At 35.8% G+C, this 23,073-nt stretch overlaps 1 protein-coding gene across 4 annotated transcripts in view; it reads right to left on the bottom strand.

Moving 5' to 3' along the window:
* The window catches only part of CABCOCO1 (ciliary associated calcium binding coiled-coil 1), a 171,978-nt gene that overhangs the window by 124,339 nt on the left and 24,566 nt on the right, over positions 1 to 23,073 (bottom strand). For 3 of the 4 annotated variants that reach the window (XR_003509261.1, XM_027531152.1, XM_027531154.1), the window contains exon 3: positions 12,477 to 12,646. Coding sequence is in view for 3 of the 4 variants with exons in the window: in XM_027531152.1 (XP_027386953.1) it covers positions 12,477 to 12,646 (170 nt within the window). In the remaining variant the exon portion in view is untranslated. Of the gene's footprint in view, positions 1 to 12,476; positions 12,647 to 14,581; positions 14,660 to 23,073 lie in introns of all 4 variants that reach the window. The other variant, XM_027531153.1, reaches the window with a different exon arrangement.

Below are 23,073 nucleotides of genomic sequence, written 5' to 3'. Positions count from 1 at the left end.
GGATCTCCTTGCCGTCCAAGGGACTCTCAAGAGCCTTTTCCACCACCACAGTTCAAAAGCATCAATTTTTTGGCACTCAGCTTTCTTTACAGTCCAACTCTCACATCCATACATGACTACTGGAAAAACCAGAGCTTTGACTAGATGGACTTTTGTTGGCAAAGTAATGTCTCTGTTTTTTAATGTGCTGTCTAGGTTGGTCATAACTTTTCTCCCAAGGAGTAAGCATCTTTTAATTTCATGGTTGCAGGCACCATCTGCAGTGATTTTAGAGCCCCCCAAAATAAAGTCTCTCACTGTTTCCCCATCTATTTCCCATGAAGTGATGGTACTAGATGCCATCTTCTTAGTTTTCTGAATGCTGAGCTGTAAGCCAACTTTTTCACTCTTCTCTTTCACTTTAATCAAGAGGCTCTTTAGTTCTTCTTTGGTTTCTGCCATAAGAGATGGGAATACCAGACCATCTGACCTGCCTCTTAAGAAACCTATATGCAGGTCAGGAAGCAACAGTTAGAACTGGACATAGAACAACAGACTGGTTCCAAATAGGAAAAGGAGTACGGCAAGGCTGTATATTGTCATTCTGCTTATTTAACTTATATGCAGAGTACGTCAGAAATGCTGGGCTGGAAGAAGCACAAGCTGGAATCAAGATTGCCAGGAGAAATATCAATAACCTCAGATATGCAGATGACACCACCCTTATGGCAGAAAGTGAAGAGGAACTAAAAAGCCTCTTGATGAAAGTGAAGGGGGAGAGTGAAAAAGTTGGCTTAAAGCTCAACATTCAGAAAATGAAGATCATGGCATCTGGTCCCATCACTTCATGGGAAATAGATGGGGAAACAGTGGAAACAGTGTCAGACTTTATTTTTTGGGGCTCTGAAAGCACTGCAGATGGTGATTGCAGCCATGAAATTAAAAGACACTTACTCCTTGGAAGGAAAGTTATGACCAACCTAGATAGCATATTCAAAAGCAGAGACACTGCTTTGCCAACAAAGGTCCATCTAGTCAAGGCTATGGTTTTTCCAGTAGTCATGTATGGATGTGAGAGTTGGACAGTGAAGAAAGCTGAGCACCGAAGAATTGATGCTTTTGAACTGTGGTGTTGGAGAAGACTCTTGAGAGTCCCTTCGACTGCAAGGAGATCCAACCAGTCCATCCTAAAGGAGGTCAGTCCTGGGTGTTCATTGGAAGGACTGATGCTAAAGCTGAAACTCCAGTACTTTGGCCACCTCATGCAAAGAGTTGACTCACTGGAAAAGACTCTGATGCTGGGAGGGATTAGGGGCAGGAGAAGGCAACAGCAGAGGATGAGATGGCTGATGCCATCACCGACTCGATGGACGTGAGTCTGAGTAACTCTGGGAGTTGGTGATGGACAGGGAGGCCTGGCGTGCTGCAATTCATGGGGCTGCAAAGAGTCGGACATGACTGAGCGACTGAACTGAACTGAACTGATAAGGGTGGTGTCATCTACATATCTGAGGTTACTGATATTTCTCCTGGCAATCTTGATTCCAGCTTGTGCTTCTTCCAGTCCAGCGTTTCTCATGATGTACTCTGCATATAAGTTAAATAAGCAGGGTGACAATATACAGCCTTGCCATACTCCTTTTCCTATTTGGAACCAGTCTGTTGTTCCATGTGCAGTTCTAACTGTTGCTTCCTGACCTGCATACAGGTTTCTCAAGAGGCAGGTTAGGTGGTCTGGCATTCCCATCTCTTTAAGAATTTTCCATAGATTATTGTGATCCACACAGTAAAAGGCTTTGGCATAGTCAATAAAGCAGAAATAGATGTTTTTCTGGAACTCTCTTGCTTTTTCGATGATCCAACGGATGTTGGCAACTGATCTCTGGTTCCTCTGCCTTTTCTAAATCCAGCTTGTACATCTGGAAGCTCTTAGTTCAGGTACTGTAGAACCTAGTGAGAAGGATTTTGAGCATAATCTTGCTGGCACATGACATGAGTACAATTGTATGGTAATTTGAACATTCTTTGGCATTGCCTTTCTTTGGGATTGGAATGAAAACTGACATTTTCCAGTCCTGTGGCCACTGCTTTTTCTAAATTTACTGGCATATTGAGTACAGCACATTAACAGCATCATCTTTTAGGATTTCAAATAGTTCAGCTGGAACTCCATCACCTCCACTAACTTTGTTTGTAGTAATGCTTCCTAAGACCCACTTGACTTCACACTACAGGATGTCTGGCTCTAGTGGGTGATTACACCATCATGGTTGTCTGGGTCACTAAGAGCTTTTTTGTAGAGTTCCGCTGTGTATTCTTGCCACCTTTTCTTAATCCTTTCTGCTTCTGCTAGGTCCTTGCCATTTTTGTCCTTTATTGTGCCTATCTTTGCATGAAAGATTCCCTTGGTATCTCCAATTTTCTTAAAGAGATCTCTCGTCTTTCCCATTCTGCTTTCTTCCTCTATTTCTTTGCATTGTTGACTTAAGAAGGCTTTCTTATCTCTCCTTGCTGTTCTCTGGAACTCTGCATTCAATTTGGAATATCTTTCCCTTTCTCCTTTGCCTTTTGCTTCTCTTCTTTTCTCAGCTACAAATAAGGAATCCTCAGACAACCACTTTGCTTTATTGCATTTCTTTTGGTTTTGCATTGCATTGTTTTTGGTCACCACCTCTGGTACAATGTTATGAACCTCCGTTCATAGTTCTTCAGTGACTCTCTCTCCGATGTAGTCCTTTGTTTCTATTTGTCACTTCCACTGTATAATCATAAGGGATTCATTTAGGTCCTACCCGAATGGCCTAGTGGTTTTCCCTATTTTCTTCAATTTAAGCCTGAATTTTGCAATAAGGAGCTGATTATCTAGAAACAGTCAGCTCCAGATCTTGTTTTTGCTGACTGTATAGAGGTTTTCTGTCTTAGGATGCATAGAATGTAGTCAATCTGATTTCAGTACTTACCATCTGGTGATGTCCATGTGTAGAGTTGTCTCTTGTGTTGTTGGAAGAGTACTGTGCTGTGCTGTGAACAGTATGTTCTCTTGGCAAAACTGTCAGCCTCTGCCCTGATTCATTTTGTACTACAAGGCCAAACTTGCCTGTTATTCCAGGTAACTCCTGATTTCCTACTTTTGTATTCCAGTCCCCTGTGATGAAAAGGACATCTTTTGTGTGTGTTAGATCTAGGAGGTCTTGTAGGTCTTCATAAATAACAGTTCAAAAAAAAAAAATAAATAACAGTTCAACTTCAGCATTACTGGTTGCACCACAGATTTGGATTACTGTGATGTTGAATGGTTTGCCTTGGAAACGAACTGAGATCATCCTGTCATTTTTGAGATTGCACCCAAGTACTGTATTTTAAACTCTTTTGCTGACTATGAGGCCTATTTCATCCTTTCTAAGGAATTCTTGCCCACAGTAGTAGATATGGTCATCTGAATTAAATTTGCCTATCCCATCCATTTTCATTCACTGATTCCTAAAAGGTCCATGTTCACTCTTGCCATCTCCTGTTTGACCACATCCAATTTACGTTTTTTCATGCATTTAACATTCCAGGTTCCTATGCAATATTTTTCTTTACAGCACTGGATTTCACTTTTACCCCCAGATATAAACACTACTGGGCATCCTTTTGGCTATGGCCCAGCCTCTTCATTCTTTCTGTAGCTATTTCTCTGCTCTTCCCCAGTAGTATACTGGACACCTACCAACCTGGGAGGTTCATCTTTCAGTTATGTATTTTTGCCTTTTCATACTGTTCATGGGGTTCTCAAGGCAAGAATACTCAAATGGTCTGTCATTCCCTTCTCCAGGGGACCATGTTTTGTTAGGCCCTAACTAGCAGGGACATGGCCTTCAGCTGCTCAAGGTAGCTGGATTACATGCATGGTGCCCCGGCTGGCCCGCGGTCCCACTGTTATCCTCCTTGAGCGTTTAAACTGTCACTAGCCATCCAGTGTCAGTCAATGTGCAGTCAGGGGATCGAGGCAAAGGCAACACTGGAATGACTGGTAAGTGGGTCGGAGGAAGGCTGGAGCCAATGTTGAAGGATTCCCAGGAGCAGAGGGCACCCCAGCATCATGGCTGCCACTGGCCACTTGGAACCAACCTGCTGCCCAGGAGCCACCGTCCACCATGGAGCTGATGTACCGCCCAGGAGCTGCTGTCCACCAGTGGAGCTGATGTGCCGCCCAGGAGCCGCTGTCTGCTGTGGAGCCACTGTCTACTCTGGAGCCGATCAGCCACCTTGGAGTGAACAGTACCCAGGCCTCTCCACTGCTGGTGGTTGTCCTGGGTCCAATCTGTCACTACCCTGCTCCCATCTCCGTCTCTGGGGTGATCTTTGTGAAGCCACTTCCCAGGCCACCAACACCACTTCAGGTTGCCAAAGCCATGTTATCCCATGGCCATTTGTAGGTAGTTAATTATTTATTCAAGTATTAATTCATTTATTCCAATTATTTATTCAATCATTAATTTTCATCAGCATGGATTCATGGAAGTTAATTTCATACTTTGGATTATAATTCAATACTATGCTATCTTGTTCAATTTGTTCTGTGGGTATTGGGAGCTTTTTCAGTTGGCTTCTCCATTCTTTGGACATACTCCCATCATTCTTATTTCTAAGCACTTTTTTCTGGCCACTACAAGATGCCCCACGCTCACCTTTTATGTTCCCTGCTCTAGGTCTACAATCAGCCATTTTTCTAAGGAGCCCTAGTTCCTTTCATTTGAAAATGAAATTATAAACCAAGGCCTGAGTCCTGGGTGGTACGCTCAATGCTATTGGATATCATTGCTTTTCGGCCCTATTTGTGAATAGAGCTGAGAAGTTTATGAATATATGTTTACACTGAACTCTACAACTATTCATCTGTATATTTCTTATGTTAAGAGTTCACACCAATATTTTCAATTGATGTTTCTAATTTTTTGCTGTTTCAAACATTACTGCAACTAATGACACTACATATATGTCAGGCTATGTGTGTGCCAGTGAATATGCATGATAAGTTCCCAAAAGTTGAATTGCTGGGAAGAGTCAATACATTTGTCAAAGAGATAATACATCTGTAAATTTGATAGACAGCTGCTAACCTACATTCCATAATGGGGCTCTTACTTCCATCAGCAACACAAGAGAGTACTTGTTTTCTTACAGCTTTGACAGCTGAAAATGCTACCAAAGTTTTACAGTTTTGTCAATTTGATATATGACAAATAACATTTTTGTGTAGTTTTAATTAATGTTTTTCTTATCTTTAAGACTGAGCTTTTCATTTATTTAAGAATCATTTGTATTTATTTAGTCATAGCCTTGGTATACTCTTCTATTGCGCTATTGGTCTTTTTCTTCTTGCTTTTGTATGCTCTTTTTTATATTATAGAATTTGTTTGTTGATGTCTGAGATGCAATGTTTACCCCAGGTTCTAATTTTTATTTTGGTATTTTTCCATTGCAGACTTTTGACTTTTATAAATGAAATTTATATCAAATATATATCAAATTTTATCTTTATGGCTTCCGAATTTTGAAGTATAAAGATCTTCCCCATCCAAGGTTGTAAATAAATTAAACCATGTTTTTCTCTAATATTTTTAAGGCTTAACTTAATTTAAAATTAAGCATTTGATTCATTGGGAATGTATTCTGGTTTATATTAACAGACAGACACAGGTTTGAATCCAATTTCATTTTATTTTTTTCTTGATGGATACTGTTGTCCTAGTATTATTTATTGAATAATTTATCTTTCCATCACAGATTTGAAATGTCATTTTACTGAATACTGACTTCTATTGGTTAAATTGCTGTTCCTTTGGTCTGTCTATCTAGTGATTCACCACTGTGTTCAAATACTTGAGGTTTTCTGTTACTAAACTACAGAAGTACTACTACTAGTACTACTACTACTAAGATATGCTATAGCTTATTACATTTTCTGAAGACAGTTTTTCTGGCAATTCGTCCTGTTTATTTTCCATATTTTGTTAGAATCATCTTGCCTAGAAACTCACTCCTAGACAAAAATATTAACAAAATACTGTTGGCATTTTTATTGGAATATTAATGCTATAAATTAACTTGATAAGACTTCACATCTTTATGATGTTGAGTCTTTTAAAGAATGTTGTAAGTTTTTCCAAATGTTAAAAGCCTCCTGTGTGACTTTAAAAATGCTCTGAAGTTTTCTTCATATAGGGCCTGCACATTGCCTTTTTAAAGCTTATTCCTGCTTAGTCTTTTATTGTTGTTGTTAGAGCACATATTTTTCTTCCACTAAATATTTTATACATATTATGTTTTTATACATAAATATTTATGTACAAATATTTTTTATACATAAATATTTTTTAACACCATCATACAGTAAAATTCACTTTCCCTTTTGGTGCACAGTTCTAGAAAGTTAAATGCTTGGATAGCCCATGTAACCATCAGGATACAGAAAAGGTACATCACTTCCAAAAGCTCCCTCATACTATCTTTTTATGTCCTCTCATCACTTCAACCTCTGGCAAACACTGATTTGTTCTCCACTGCTATCGTGATTTGTTGAGAATTTCCCATAGATGTAATCATACAGAATACAATCTTTTAAGACTGACTTCTTTAATTCAGTATGATGCTATTGAGACTCATTCAAATTGTATCATGGCTCAACTACTTTAACTGCTGAGTAGTGTTCCACTGTATGGATATACCATAGTTTATTTACCTGTTTATCCACTGATAGACATTTGAATTTGTTTTTACTTTTCAGCACTTATGAACAGAGCTGCTAGACAACATTCATGTGCAGGTTTTTGTGTGAATATATGATTTTCATTCTTTAGAGTAATGAAAGTAATGAATGTTTCTTTAGAGAGGGATGAATGGGATATAATTTTCTAAGAAACTGCCAACTATTGTACAGAGTGGCTGTGCCATTTTGTATCTCCACAAACAAAGAACAAGAGTTCCAGATGCTCTGAATCCTTGTCAGCACTTGATATTGTCAGTATTTTTGATTTTATCCATTCTAACAGATGTGTAATGGTATCACAATGGTTTTATTACATTTCCCTAAGGACATTGAGCTTCTTTTCAGGAGTTTATTTGCTATCTTTACATATCTTCTTTGGTGAAGCATCTGTTCAGATTCTTTCCCATTTTTTTTAGAAAAAGGTAAACTTTATTCTGTAAAAGATTTGCATTTATAGAAAAATTACAAAAATAATATTGAGAGTTCTTGCTAACCCTCCACACAGTATATTTTATTTTTAATATCAAACATTATCATGGTACATTTATTACTACTAATAAACCAAATTTAAACATTACAATGAGCTTCCCTGGTGGCTCAGACGGTAAAGCATCTGCCTACAATGCGGGAGACCTGGGTTCAATTTCTGGGTCGGGAAGATCTCCTGGAGAAGGAAATGGCAACCCACTCTAGTATTCTTGCCTGGAAAACCCCATGGATGGAGGAACCTGGTAGGCTAGAGTCCATGGGGTAGCAAAGAGTTGGACGCGACTGAGCGACTTCACACACAAACATTACAATGAACTAAAGCCCTTATTTTATTAATTTCCATAATTTTTACTTAATATTCCAGGACATCATCCAGGACACCAACTACATTTGGTTGTCATGCCCTTTAGGTCCCCCTAGATTGTTTCTCTGACTTTTCTTATTTGTAATAACCTTGTCAGCTTGGAAAGGACCGGTCAAATATTTTTGTACAATGTTCCTCAATTTAGTTTGCCTGATGGTTAAACAGAAGTTATGGGTTTTTGATGGCTTTGTCCATTTCTAATAGGATTTTTTAACTTATTGCTGTGTTCTGACAGTTCTTCATGCATTACAGATACAAGCCCTTTTTTAGATATGTGATTTGCAAATATATTTTTCCCTGTCTGCAACTTTTCATTCTTTTAACAATGACTTTCATAAAACAAAAATTTTAAAATCTGATTAAGTTCAATTTATAAATTTTTCTTTCACAGGTACTGTTTTGGGGTTCACATCTAAGAACGTCTCAATAACCCAAGGTCATAAAGATTTTCTCTTGTTTTATTCTAAAAGATTTATAGTTTTATATTTCAAGTTTATAACAATTAGAGTTAACTCGCATCAAGTGAAAAGTTTAGGCTGAAGTGCACTCTTTTCAATATAGATGAGCAGTTGTTTCAATATATTTATTGAAAAGGAGACTTGGTTCCACTGAATTACTTTTGCATAGTTATCAAAAAGTCAGATGATCATTTTTCTATTTCTGAATTCTGTCTTCTGTTTCATTGATACATGTGTTTATCCCTTCACTAATTCCACACTGACTTCATTACTATAACTATATAGTAATTCTTAAACTGAGTGTTAAGCCTTATGCAACTTTACTCTTATTTTTCAAAAAATTTTTAGTTGTTTTAGCTCCTTGTCCTTTCCATATAAATTTTAAAATCAGTGAGTATGTCTAGAAAAAATCCTGCTGGCATTTGGATTGATACTGCATTAAATCTACGTATCAATTTGGGAAGACATCTTTATCATGTGGAGATTTCTAATCCAAGAACACAGTATATTTTTTCAATTGTTTAGGTTTTAATTTTATCATCATTTTGTAGTTTTTAGCATATAGATTGTGCACATTTTGTTAGATTTATACTTCTGTATCAATACTTCTATCATTTTTTGAGTTATTATAAATGAAATTGTTTGTTAAAAATTTGGTATCTAATACATATTGCTAGTATGTTGAAATACAACTGACTTTTGTATTTTGACCTTCTTCCTGCAACATTGCTAAATTCATTAGTTCTAGGAATTTTTTTGATTCTGTGGAATTTGCTATATAGAGAATCATTTCATCTGACAACAGGCACTGTATAATTCCCTCCTTTCCAGTCTGCCTGTATTTTATTTCTTTTTCTCAGTATACTGCACTTATTGCTAAGTCTCCAATTCTTATGTTGAAAAGGAGGTAAGACCAGACATTCTTACCTTGATCCTGATCTTACAAGGGAAGAATTTTGCTTTTCACCACTAAGTATGATGGTGGCTTTTCGGTAGATGTCTTTTATAAGGTTGACAAAAATCACATCTTTTCTTAACTTTCTGACTTTAAAAATAATGAATGGGTGTTGTACTTAGTCAAATGCTATCTTTGCATCCATTTACATGATCATGTGCTCTTTTATTCTTTCAATTTTTTACATGAATCACATTTTCAACACCAAACCATTCAGCACTGAATTTCTGATATAAAGCCCAACTGGTCATCTATATTATTTTTTTATGAATTGCCTGATTAATTCTGACAATATTTTGTTGAGATGCTTTTATGTTCATTAGGGACATTGCTCTGTAATTTCTTCTCCTCCTTTTACTCCTACTTCCCCCCACCTTTCCTCAACTTTTTCTTCTTTTCCCTTTCTCCTCACCCCTCCTTCTTCTCTTTGTCAGGTTTGGTATGAAGATAATTTTAGCCTCAAAAAATGAGTTACAAAGAGTTCTTTCCTCTGTTATTTCTGGAAGATGTCATATATAGTTGGTGGTATTTCTTCATTAAATGTTTAACAGAATTTTCCAGTAGAAACATCTGGGCCTGAAGAATTTTTTCCAATAGTTCTTAGCAACAAATTCAATTTTTTCAATAGTTATGGGACTATCAAGATATCTACTTCATCTGGTGAATTTTATTAGTTTGAGGTTTTTGAAAACTGGTCAGTTACTTTTGTTTTCTAATGTACATATAATTAATATTCTCTTATTATTCTGTTAATGTCTGCACAGTCTTTAGTGATATCCTTTTTTATACTTGATAAAAATAACCTGTACCTGCCATCTTTTTTCTTAGTCAGTTTTGCTTCATGTTTATCAATTTTGATCTTATCAAAGATCCAGATTTTTGTTTCACTGATTTTCTCTATTGGTTTTCCATTTTTAATTTCATTGACTTCTGTTTATTATTTATTTCTTTTCTCCTTGATCCATGCTCTATTCATTTACTTAAAAATCTTTTCTAATATCTGTTGAGGCTTTCTCTTTGACTCATGGACTATTAAGAATTGTGCTGTTCAATATCCAAGTGTTCGGAGATTTCCCTTACATGTTTCTGTTGTTAACTGTTTAATTCCATGATGGTCAGAAAATATATTTGTATGGTTTCAATTAAACTTAAGGTTGTTACATGACCCAGGATATGGTCCACCTTGATGAATGTGCCAGCCATACACACTTGAAAGCATGACTGTTCTGTTGTTTTGGGGTATACTGTTCTGTAAATGGCAATTAGATACAGACAGTTAATGTTTTTCTTTTGGTTTACCTTATTTGTGACCTAGTCAGCCTCTTGAATTTACAGGTCTATGTCTTCTGATAAATTTGGGATGTTTTCAACTACCGCTTTTTCAAATGCTTGTTTACTGCTGTACTCTTTCTCCTATCCTTTTGGGACTCTGAATGATATGTATAGTAGAACTTCCGTTGTCCATAGGTCCTTGAGGTTTTGTTCATTTGTTTATCAATCTTTTTTTTATTTTTTCTCTGTATTGCACAGATTGGATAATTTCTATTGCTCTTCCATCTTTAAGTTAACTGATTTTTCCTTTGTCTCCATTCTGTTATTGATTCCATTCAGTGAGATTTTAATTTTGGTCATTGTACAATTTGGTTCTAAAATTTTGTTTCTTGATTATACCTTCTGTTTCTTTCATGATGCTTTATATTTTAACGTTTATTTCAACAATGTTCACAACAGTTCTTTTAAGCTCTTGTAGCTGTTTTGAAGTCTTTGTCATCTAATCTCAATATCCATTTCATCTTATTGTTAGTATCTAGTTACTAATATTTTCCATACAGGATGAGATCCACATAGTTCTTTGTCTGCCTAGTAATTTTGACAATAGTATTCAAATAATATTATTTCTATTTCGAGACCTGTAGTACTCAAAGATTCCACAAATATTTATGTAATGAGGGAAAAAACAGCCAAAGTCTGTTTTTGTGATGATTTACTAAGAATTCTTTTTTGGAAGATTATAGTTCAACAACTGACACTGAAACAATGTTATATTATTTATCAGGACTCTTAATAAAATAGTACTGAAAAGACTGAATTCTCAAAACTAACTACCTAAGACTTCAGTTTTTGTTTTAGTTTTATATTAGGTACAGAATAATCTGAAATCAGTCAATTAATATCATACAATATTTCTCATTGTCAAATATAATTATTTTTTTCTTCTATTGGTACATTATTAGTGTTTAACATGGCACCACATACCTAAGTAAAGAAAAAATGAAATTCTCCTATTTGCAGAGAAGAAAAAATATGGATTTTTCTTCCTCACATACAAAAAACTACCAATTCTTCCCTTGTTAAGAGTGATAAGGAGCAGGAAGAATACATAAGGTGTGAGTGATTCCTCAATTAATTTTGCTAACACAGTACTTCCGCTGCTTCTGAACAGTTAGAAAACGATACAAGGAACAAAATAAGCTTTGTGTGACCAAAAGCCCTCCATTAATTTTAGTAGGACAATGGTGACAATACTTTAGGGGTAGAAAGGTCTTCTACCTCCCCAAATTTTTAAAAAAAAGAAACTAAAAACAAGCAAATAATCAAAAGAAGAGACAAAATGGAAGGAGGAGGAAATGAAGGAAGGAAGGAAGCAAAGCTGCCTCCCGTAGACACAAGCAGGTCTTTCAGTGGAGTTAGAAATATCTTGACATTTATTGTGTTCATGGTCTTTTGATTACACAGTAAGATTCATGTTCCTGTTCTGCCACTTACCAACTATGCACCTTGGACCGCTTGCTCAACTGTGATATAGGGGTTATGATACCTCCCCTGCAGTTGTTCTGCATTTTACAATCTATGTTGAAGATTGGAACCAAATATACTGCCTAGGACAAAGTTGGCAATAAGTAATGATAGATTTCCTTCTTTTCCTCCTTCCAAGAAAGTAACTCTGTTTATTCTCAAACAAAAGTCATCACATTTAAAACTGCTCCAAGGAAGAATTTCCAAATTTCCGTAGTAACTCATTTCAGTAAATTAAAAAACTCACAAAATCTAAGTGTATGGGACTAATGTGTATTTCATGGGGCTTTGATACTGACCAAAGTACCTCCTCTTAACAGCAAACCTGATATTACAGTAATATTTAAATGTAAGATAAGATGAAAACAGCTCAAACAATAAAAAATATCTAGATAAATCTGAACTAATTGACATTTTTGGGATGATGACACTGATGAGATTTCAAAATTAAAGTAATATATCTGGCAAATTCATTATTAAGAGAACATTAACCTTATTAAGTATTAACACTTTACAACTTAATGAAGTTATGAAGTATATTCTTTCTATATATACCCAAGGAAAAAACATAATTTTCATTGTAGGATTTACAATAAAATTAGGAGCTTTTGCTTGAGAAAATTCATTTAGACAGTGGACTAAATTTTCTTTTCTTAAAAAAAGAAAAAGTAATGTACTTACTTCTAAGATTATGAAGTAGCATATCTAGTAAAGTCATAAATTTTGAATATTGAATAACAGAGAAGTCCATTCCTTTTGCCCACAAAAATCCAGATACATAATAATCTAGTAGACTGGCTTCCTTTAAACAGGTTTGAAGATTTTTGAAATTCAAAAACTTTTCTAGTTTCCTGTAACAAGAAAAATCCAGATATTAAAATTGATTAAACACTGACAGTTCCTTTTCTAAGTTTTGAAAACAGATACTATTCTTGAATGAAGATTCTATAATGCTCATAATCGAAAAAATCTATGATTATATCAACATCCTAAATTCAAAACAGCATTCAAAAGAGAGAGCACATGAAAATTCTTATTATTCTTTTTTTTCCACTTCCTCTTTCTTCTTCTTCTAAATTTCTCTCCTCTCCTCTTTTTTTTTAATTGGAGGAAAACTGCTTTCCAATGTTGTGTTGGTTTCTGCCATAGAATATGTGAATCAGCCATAATTATACATATATCTTCTCTCTTGAGCCTCCCTTCCCTTCTCTCATACCACCCCTGTAGGTCATCACAGAGCATCAGGCTGGGCTCCCTGTGTTATACAGCAACTTCTCACCAGCTGCTCATATGTTGATGCTACTTTCTCCACTCATCCCACTCTTTCTCTCCCTTTCCCACCACGTTTACAAGTCCATTCTCTACATCTGCGTCTCCATTCCTTCCCTGCAAGTAGGTTCATTGATACTGTTTTTCTAGATTCCTTATATATGGGTTAATATATTAATTTGTTTTTCTCTTTCTGATTTACTTCACTCTGTAGGCTGTAGGTTCACCCACCTCACTAGAACTGACTCAAATTCATTTTTTATAGCTGGGTACTATTCCATTGTATATACATACCACATCTTCTTTATCCATTCATCAGTCGATGGACATCTAGGTTGCTTCCAGGTCCTGGCTATTGTAAATAGTGCTGCAATGAACAGTGCAGTACATACGCCTTTTAGGACTGTTTTATCAGGGATTATGCCCAGTAGTGGGGCTGCTGGGTCATATGGTATATTTAGTCCTAGTTTTTTTAAGGAATCTCTGTACTTTTCTTCATAATGGCTATATCAGTTTACATTCCCACCAACAGTTGTCGGGAGGTTCCTTTTTCTCTTATTTATCTCTGAAGTAAAATGTCGTAACTTTTTATTTTCTTTCAAATTCAATGTCTTTTTCCATTTATACAATCAAGTTTCTTTTACTTCTAGCAGTGTTCTGGAACTGGATTGTTAAATATTTATTGTTTTCTTTTTTAAGAATTCCAATTATGTATGTTTTACTCATTTTTTCTAATACTGTAATTTTATCTTCAAAAATTTTTAAATCAATTTCCTTTTCATTTTATATGCTTTTCTCATTACTGTCTTCTATGTCCCTTGTATTTTCAGCATTGTTAATTCTCCCTTGGGCTACTTATAAATTTCACTTCTGTGAGATCGCGCCTTCTCTACTTTTTTTAAAAAAAAGTTTCATCACCTTTTATTTCTTTTTATCTCTACCTTGATTTTTTTTGTATCTTTGTCTTATGTTCTTGTGATTACTTCACAAGAGTTCTTATTCTTAATTCATGATAAATATTTGAGCTTTTTTTTTGTCTGTTCATGGACATATTTTTCTCGTGTACTTCCTTTGCCTGACATTTCTTTTTCCTATTCTTCATTTTTATCCTCGCAATGTCTTTGTATGTATACTCCTAGTTTAATGCTCAAACCTGGTCATATTACAAGCTATTTTCTATATGAAATAAGTTTATGTCAATTATTTTACTTTTTAGGCTTTATTCAATTAGTGGGAAAAATGAAAGATGTACAATAAGTTGTCCTTATACCACATAAATAATCTATTTCTTATAGATATAGGGTCTGCTCCACACCTTATAATATAGTCCTGCTGTTGCAAACAAGTGTTCTTGGAATGGCACTTCAGGGTTTTCACTTCACCTGGGACAATAAGTATATTTTTAAACTCATTCTCAGATCTTCAACTATGTGATCTTCCTTGTACTTTCCCCACACTTCTGCTAGATCTACCATGTTTCTGGCTAGATCTACCATGTTTCTGGCAGTAATACTCACATTTTGCAGTCTGGACTTTCATTCTCCTTGTTAGTACAGAGATGGAATTGGTATTTCCTTGATGCTTATATGTGATTTCTGAGGGAGAAAGAGAGTGTGTGTATGTGTCTGTGTGACAACTTTATACAGCTATTGAAAAAAAAGATAGCCCTTATTATTTATAATATTGAAATAAATTATATGATCAGAATAATGAATACAGCAAGATTAAACAAGTTTGGGAAAAAATAAAACTGATGTTATGTTTAACACACTCTCATCCAACTCAGAAACATTTCATTTACAGTGGTATCTGAGTAGACCCCAATCCCCAAAGTGAGATCTGAGTCTTTTCACAGTAATCATAGCTCCCTTCTCATAATGCTATATAATGCCTTTCTGTATATGGCATTCTTTATAATTATTGACCTACAGTGGGTACTGTCCTAAATTGTTCTAGTTAATGCATAACTAAAGGTAAGGTTAATTTTCTTCTGTGGAACAAAAATCAAAAGCATAAATAAGTAGCTTTGACTGCTACTGGCAGCTGTTTTAGAAAAATCAGTCCCAAGATTAAGCCTTACTTCCTGATAATTTTGAGGACTTGAGTCAACCAACACTGTAGTCACTCTCTCTCTCAATGTCCCATTATGTGATAGTTTACATACACAAATATGTGTCAGTTCAGTTCAGTCGCTCAGTCGTGTCCGACTCTTTGCAATCCCATGAACTGCAGCACGCCAGGCCTCCCTGTCCATCACCAACTCCCGGAGTTCACTCAGACTCATGTCCATCGAGTCAGTGATGCCATCCAGCCTTCTCATATGTGTACATGTGCATAAACTTTATTTTTAAGACAATACAATCAGTATGTTACAAGAAAATAAAAGCATGCACAACTGATACATTTTGTCAAGCAGAGAAATTAAATGATAGATGCAGAAAAGAACGGGCAGGCACTCTGGGGAGGGAGGTTATCTTACTAGCCAGCCATCTTGCATTTGCATTGGATCTCAGTCAGAAAGATTCATTTTTCAATGTTTATAGTACCACTTAGTCTTAGGTGAAAAGCAGTAAGAAAACTTCTATAGTAGTAAAAACTTGTGGTATTTTACTAGAATCAATAAACAGGCCAAGAAACAGGTAGAAAACAAAGAAACAGACCAAATATATATGGAAACAGGAATATGAGAGGTAATATTTCAAAATCAGTAAGGGAAGTACGAATTGTTCAAGAATGATGCTAGTTTATTCCAACAGAAATTAAAAAGTTAAAAAAAAGATGCTGGCAGCACTAGCTAGCCACATAGAAAATAAAACAATACTTTAACCAATACATGGATTAACTAAAACAAACCCAGTAGCATTTTATTCTGAATTATATCCTTAAAGCTTTGGTTTTTTGGGGGAAGAGGGGAAATTTACAATAACAGTGTATTTGTTTAAGAAACAGTTTTTGAACAGCAACTTTTCTTATTTTCCTTGCTATCAAAGCTTTTATTTTATGAAGTTTAATTACTTCTCTGATTCACTATGCTGGATATATACTCTAACATCTAATTGCTATAATCTGCATTTTGAATGTTTTCATAAATTTTTTTTCATTACTGACTTTATTTTCAGCAAGATACGGGATTTATTCTTTTTTTCCTTTATTTTTTATTGAAGGATAATTGCTTTACAGAATTTTGTTGTTTTCTGTCAAGTCTCAACATGAATCAGCCGTAGGTATACATATGTCCCCTCTCTTTTGAACCTCATTCCCATCTCCCTCCCCATCCCACCCCTCTAGATGGATACAGAGCCCCTGTTTGAGTTTCCTGAAGCATATAACAAATTCCCCTTGGCTATCTATTTTACATATGGTAATGTAAGTTTCCATGTTACTCTCTCCATATATCTCACCCTCTCCTCCCCCTCCCCATGTCCTTAAGTCTATTCTCTATGTCTGTTTCTCCACTGCTGCTCTGCAAATAAATTATTCAGTATCATTTTTCTAGATTCCGTATATATGCATTAGAATAGGATATTTATCATTCTCTTTCTGACTCACTTCACTCGGCATAATAGGTTCTAGGTTAATCCTTCTTGTCAGAACTGACTCAAATGTGTTCCTTTTTATGGCTGAGTAATATTCCATTGTGTATATATACCACAACTTCTTTATCCATTCATCTGTCGAAGGACATCGAGGTTGCTTCCATATTCTACCTATTGTAAATAGTGCTGCAATGAACAATGCAATATATGTATCTTTTAAAATTTTGATTTCATCAAGGTATATGCCCAGAAGTGAGATTGCTAGGTCATATCGTGGTTTTATTCCTAGTTTTCTAAGGAATCTGAACACCGTTGTCCATAGTGGCTGTATCAGTTTACATTCCCACCAACAGTGCAAGAGCATTCCCTTTTCTCCACACCCTCTCCAGGATTTATTGTTTGTAGACTTTTTGATGATGGCCATTCTGACCAGTGTGAGGTGATATCTCATTGTAATTTTGATTTGCATTTCTCTAATAATGAGTGATGTTTAGCATCTTTTCATGTGTTTATTAGCCATCTGTATGTCTTCTTTGTATGTTTAAGTCCTTTTCCCACTTTTTGATTGGGTTGTTTGTTTTTCTGGCACTGAGTTGTATGAGCTGCTTTTATATTTTGGAAATTAATCCATTGTTAATTGTTTCATTTGCTATCATTTTCTCCTATTCTGAGGGTTGTCTTTTCACCTTGCTTAGAGTTTCCTTTGCTATGCAAAAGCTTTTAAGTTTCATCAGGTCCTACTTGTTTACTTTTGTTTTTATTTCAGTTACTCTAGGAGGTAAGGTTGAAGAAACTAAAGTTGAATGGTTCTACAAAGACCTACAAGACCTTCTAGAACTAACACCAAAAAAAGATCCTTTTCATTATAGGGGACTGGAATGCAAAAGTAGGAAATCAAGAGATACCGGGAGTAACAGGCAAATTTGGCCTTGGAGTACAAAACGAAGCAGGGCAAAGGCTAACAGTTATACCAAGAGAACGCACTGGTCATAGCAAACACCCTCTTCCAACAACACAAGAGAAGACTCTACATATGGACATCACCAGATGGTCAATACCAAAACAGATTGACTATATTCTTTGCAGCAAAAGATGCAGAAGCTCTATACAGTCAGTGAAAACAAGACTGGGAGCTGACTATGGCTCGGATCATGAACTCCATATCAACAAATTCAGACTTAAAATGAAGAAAGTAGGGAAAACCACTAACCATTCAGGAATGACATAAATCAAATCCCCTACAATTATACACTGAAAGTGACAAACAAATTCAAAGATTAGATCTGGTAGACAGAGTACCAGAAGAACTATGGACAAAGGTTCATGACATTGTACAGGAGGCTGTGATCAAGACCATCCTGAAGAAAAAGAAATGTAAAAAGGCAAAATGGTAGTCCAAGGAGGCCTGACAAATAGCTGAGAAAAGAAAAGATGCGAAAGGCAAAGGAGAAAAGAAAAGATATACCCATTTGAATGCAGAGTTCCAAAGAATAGCAAGGAAAGATAAGAAAGCCTGCCTCGCTGATTAATGCAAAGAAGTAGAGGAAAACAATAGAATGTGAAAGACTAGAGATGTCTCAAAAAAATTAGAGATACCAAGGGAACATTTCATGCAAAGATGGGCATAATAAAGGAAAGAAATGTTATGGACCTAACAGAAGCAAAGATATTATATTAAGAAGAGGTGGCAAGAATACACAGAAGAACTATACAGAAAAGATCTTCATGACCCAGATAACAGCGATGGTGTAATCACTCACCTAGAGCCAGACATCATGGAATGAGAAGTCAAGTGGACCTTAGGAAATATCACTACGAACAAAGCTAGTGGAGGTGATGGAATTCCGGTTGAGCTATTTCAAATCCTGAAAGATGATGCTGTGAAAGTGCTCACTCAGTATGCCAGCAAATCTGAAAACTCAGCAGTGGTCACAGGACTGGAATGGGTCAATTTTCATTCCAACCCAAGTAAGGCAATGCCAAAGAAGGTTCAAACTACCATACAATTGCACTCATCTCACAAGCTAGTAATGTAATGTTCAAAATTCTCCAAACCAGGCTTCAACAGTATGTGAACCATGAACTTCCAGATGTACAAGCTGGATTTAGAAACGGCAGTGGAACCAGAGATCAATTTGCCAACATCCACTGGATCACAGAAAAAGCAAGAGAATTCCAGAAAAAATATCTACTTCTGCTTTATTGACTACACCAAAACGTTGGAGTGTGTGGATCACAATGAACTGTGGAAAATTCTTAAAAGAGATGGGAACACCAGACCACTGGACCTGCCTCCTGATAAATCTGGATGGAGGTCAAGAAGAAACAGTTAGAACTGGACATGGAACAACAGACAGGTTCCAATAGGGAAAGGAGTACATCAAGGCTGTATATTGTCACCCTGCTTATTTAACTTATATGCAGAGTACATCATGCAAAATGCCAGACTGGATGAAGCACAAGCTGGGATCACGATTGCCAGGAGAAATATCAATAACGTCAGATATGCAGGCAATACCACCCTTATGGCAGAAAGCAAAGAACTAAAGAGCCTCTTGATGAAAGTGAAAGAGGAGAATGAAAAAGTTGGCTTAAAACTCAACATTCAGAAAACGAAGATCATGGCATCTGGTCCCATCACTTCATGCCAAATAGATGGGGAAACAATGGAAACAGTGACAGAGTTTAATTTTGGGGGCTCCAAAATCACTGCAGATGGTGACTTTAGCCATGAAATTAAATGACACTTGCTCCTTGGAAGAAAAGTTATTCCCAACCTAGACAGCATATTAAAAAGGAGAGACATGACTTTGCCAACAAAGGTCTGTCTAGTCAATGCTATGCTTTTTCCAGTAGTCATGTATGGATGTGATATTTGGAGGATAAAGAAAGCTGAGCACTGAAGAATTGATGCTTTTGAACTGTAGTGTTTGAGAAAACTCTTGAGAGTCCCTATCCAACCAGTCCACCCTAAAAGAAATCAGTCCTGAATATTCATTGGAAGGACTGATGCTGAAGCTGAAACTCCAGTACTCTGGCCATCTGATGAGAAGAACTGACTCACTGGAAAAGACCCTGATGCTGGGAAAGATTGAAGGCAGGAGGAGAAGGGGATGACAGAGGATGTGATGGTTAGACGGCATCACTGACTTGATGGGCATGAGTTTAACTAAGCTCTGGGTGCTGGTAATGGACAGGAAAGCCTAGAATGCTGCAGTCCATGGGGTTGCCAAGAGTCGGACATGACTGAGCAACTGTAATGAACTGAATCTAGAAGGTGGACCATAGAGAGGATCTTGCTTTGATTTATGTCATTGTGTGTTCTGCCTATGTTTTCCTCTAAGAGTTTTATAGTTTCTGGTCTTACATTCAGGTCTTTAATCCATTTTGAGTTTATCTTTGTGTATGGGGTTAGGAAGTGATCTAATTTCACTCTTTTACATGTAGCTGTCCAGTTTTACCAGCACCATTTATTGAAGAGGCTGTCTTTGCCCCATTGTATATTTTTGCCTCCTTTGTCAAAAATAAGGTACCCATGGGTGCTTGGGTTTATTTCTGGGCTTTCTATCTTGTTCCATTGGTCTATATTTCTGTTTTTGTGCCAGGGCCATATTGTCTTGATGACTGTAGCTTTGTAGTATAACTGGAAGTCAGGAAGGTTGATTCCTCCAACTCCATTCTTCTTTCTCAGGACTGCTTCAGCTACTCAGGGTCTTTTGTGTTTCCATATGAATTGTGAAATTTTTTGTTCTAGTTCTATGAAAAATTCCATTGACAATTTGATAGGGATTGCATTGAATCCGTAGATTGCCTTTGGTAGTATAGTCATTTTCATATTATTGATTCTTCCTACCCAGGAGTGTGGAATATCTCTCCATTTGTTTATGTCATCTTTGATTTTTTTCATAAGTGTCTTATAATCTTCTGTGTATAGTTCTTTTGTCTCCTTAGGTAAGTTTATTCTTAGATATTTAATTATTTTTGTTGCAATGGTGAATGGGATTGATTCCTTAATTTCTCTTTCTGATTTTTCATTGCTAGTATATAGAAATACAAGTGATTTCTGTGTATTGATTTTGTATCCTGCAACTTTGGTAAATTAAATGATTAGCTCCAGTAATTTTCTGATACTATTGTTATGATTTTCTATGTACAGTATCATGTCATCTGCTAACAGTGAGAGCTTTACTTCTTCTTTACCGATCTGGATTCCTTTTATTTCTTTTTCTTCTCTGACTTCTGTAGCTAGGACTTTCAGAACTATTTTGAAATAACAGTCAAGAAAGTGGACACCCCTGTCTTGTTCCTGATCTTAGTGGGGATGCTTTCAGTTTTTCACCATTGAGAATAATGTCTGCTGTAGGCTTATCATATATGGTCTTTACTATGTTGAGGTAGGTTCTTTCTATGCCTAGTTTTGAAGTTTTTTAATCATAAATGGGTGCTGAATTTTGTCCAAAGCCTTTTCTGCATCTATTGAGATTATATGGTTTTTGTCTTTTAATTTGTTAATATGGTGTATCACATTGATTTGCAAACACTGAAGAATCCTTGTATCCCTGGAATAAACCCAACTTGATCATGGTGTATGAGATTTTTGATGTGTTGCTGAATTCTGTTTGCTATAATTTTGTTGAGGATTTTTGCAGGTATGTTCATCAGTGACATTGGCCTGCAGTTTTCTTTTTTTGTGTTGTCTTTGTGTGTCTTTTTTTGGGTTTGTCTTTGGTGTCAGGGTGATGCTGGCCTTGTAGAATGAGTTTGGAAGTGCTCCTTCCTCTGCAATTTTTGAAAGAGTTTTAGAAAAACAGACATTAGCTCTTCTCTAAATGTTTGATAGAATTCTCCTGTGAAGCCATCTGGTCCTGGGCTTTTTTCTTTTGGAGATTTTTGATCACAGCCTCAATTTCAGTGCTTGTAATTAGGTTGTTTTATTTCTTCATGGTTCAGTCTTGTAAGATTGAACTTTTTTTAAGAACTTGTCCATTTCTTACAGGTTATCCATTTTATTGCCATATCGTTGTCAAAATAGTCTCTTATAGTCCTTTGTATTTCTGCATTGTCGTTGTAACCACTCCTTTTTCATTTCTAATTTGTTGATTTGATTCTCCTCTTTTTTTTTCATGATGAGTCTGACTAAAGGTTTGTCAATTTTGTTTATCTTCTCAAAGAACCAGCTTTAAGTTTTATTAATCTTTACTATTGTTTCTTTCATTTATTTTTCACTTATTTATGCTCGGATCTTTATGATTTCTTTCCTACTAATTTTGGGTTTTTTTGTTCTTTTTCCACTTGCTTTAGGTGTAAAGTTAGGTTGTCTATTCGATGTTTTTCTTGTTTCTTGAGGTAGGATTGTATTTCTATAAACTTCCCTCTTAAAACTGCTTTTGCTGCAACCCATAGGTTTTGAGTTGTCGTGTTTTTATTGCCATTTATTTATAGAAATTTTTTGATTTCCCTTTTGATTTCTTCTGTAACTGGTTGGTTATTTAGAAACTTACAGTATAATCTCCATGTGTTTGTTTTCTACATCTTTTTCTTGTAATTGATATCTAGTCTCATAGCATTGTAGTCAGATAAGATGCTTGATATGATTTCTATTTTCTTAAATTTACTGAAGTTTGATTTGTGACCCAAGATGTGGTCTACCCTGGAGAATGTTCCATGTACATTTGAAAAGGTGTGTTCTTCTGGATTTGGATGGAATATCCTGAAGATATCAATGAAATCCATCTCATCAAATGTATCATTTAAGACTTGTGTTTCCTTATTAATTTTCTGTTTTGATGATCTGTCCATTGGTGTGATTGGGGTGTTAAAGTCTCCTACTATTATTATGTTACTGTGAATTTCTCCTTTTATGTCTGTAAGTTTTTGCCTTATGTACTGAAGTGCTCCTATGCTGGGTCCATAGATATTTACATCTTCCTCTTGGATTGATATCTTGTTCATTATGGAGTTCCCTTCCTTATCTTTTGTAATCTTTAAGGTCTATTTTGTCTGATATGATGATTGCTACTCCAGCTTTCTTTTGCTTCCCATTTGCATGGAATATATTTTTCCATCCTCTCACTTTCAGTCTATATGTGGTTTGAAGTGAGGTCTGAAGTGACCTCACTTGAGGTTTTGACCTCTTGAGTTCTGAAGTGGGTTTCTTGTAGACATTATATATATGGGTCTTGCTTTTGTATCCATTCAGCCAGTCTGTATCTTTTGGTTGGAGCATTAAATCCATTTACATTTAAAGTAAGTATTGATATATATGTTCCTATTGCCATTTTCTTAATTGTTTGGGGTTGGTTTTGTAGATCTTTTTTCATCTATTTCTTGACTATATAAGTCCCTTTAACATATGTTGTAAAGATGGTTTGGTGATACTGAATTCTCTTAACTTTTGCTTGTCTGAAAAGCTTTTTATTTCTTTATCACTTTTGAATGAGATCCTTGCTGGGTATAGTAATCTTGGTTGTAGA

This window comes from Bos indicus x Bos taurus, chromosome 28 (genome assembly GCF_003369695.1).
Source record: "Bos indicus x Bos taurus breed Angus x Brahman F1 hybrid chromosome 28, Bos_hybrid_MaternalHap_v2.0, whole genome shotgun sequence".
NCBI classification, from domain to species: domain Eukaryota; kingdom Metazoa; phylum Chordata; class Mammalia; order Artiodactyla; family Bovidae; genus Bos; species Bos indicus x Bos taurus.
Note: the sequence above shows the minus strand (reverse complement) of the source record. Positions and strands in the feature narration are given on the sequence as shown.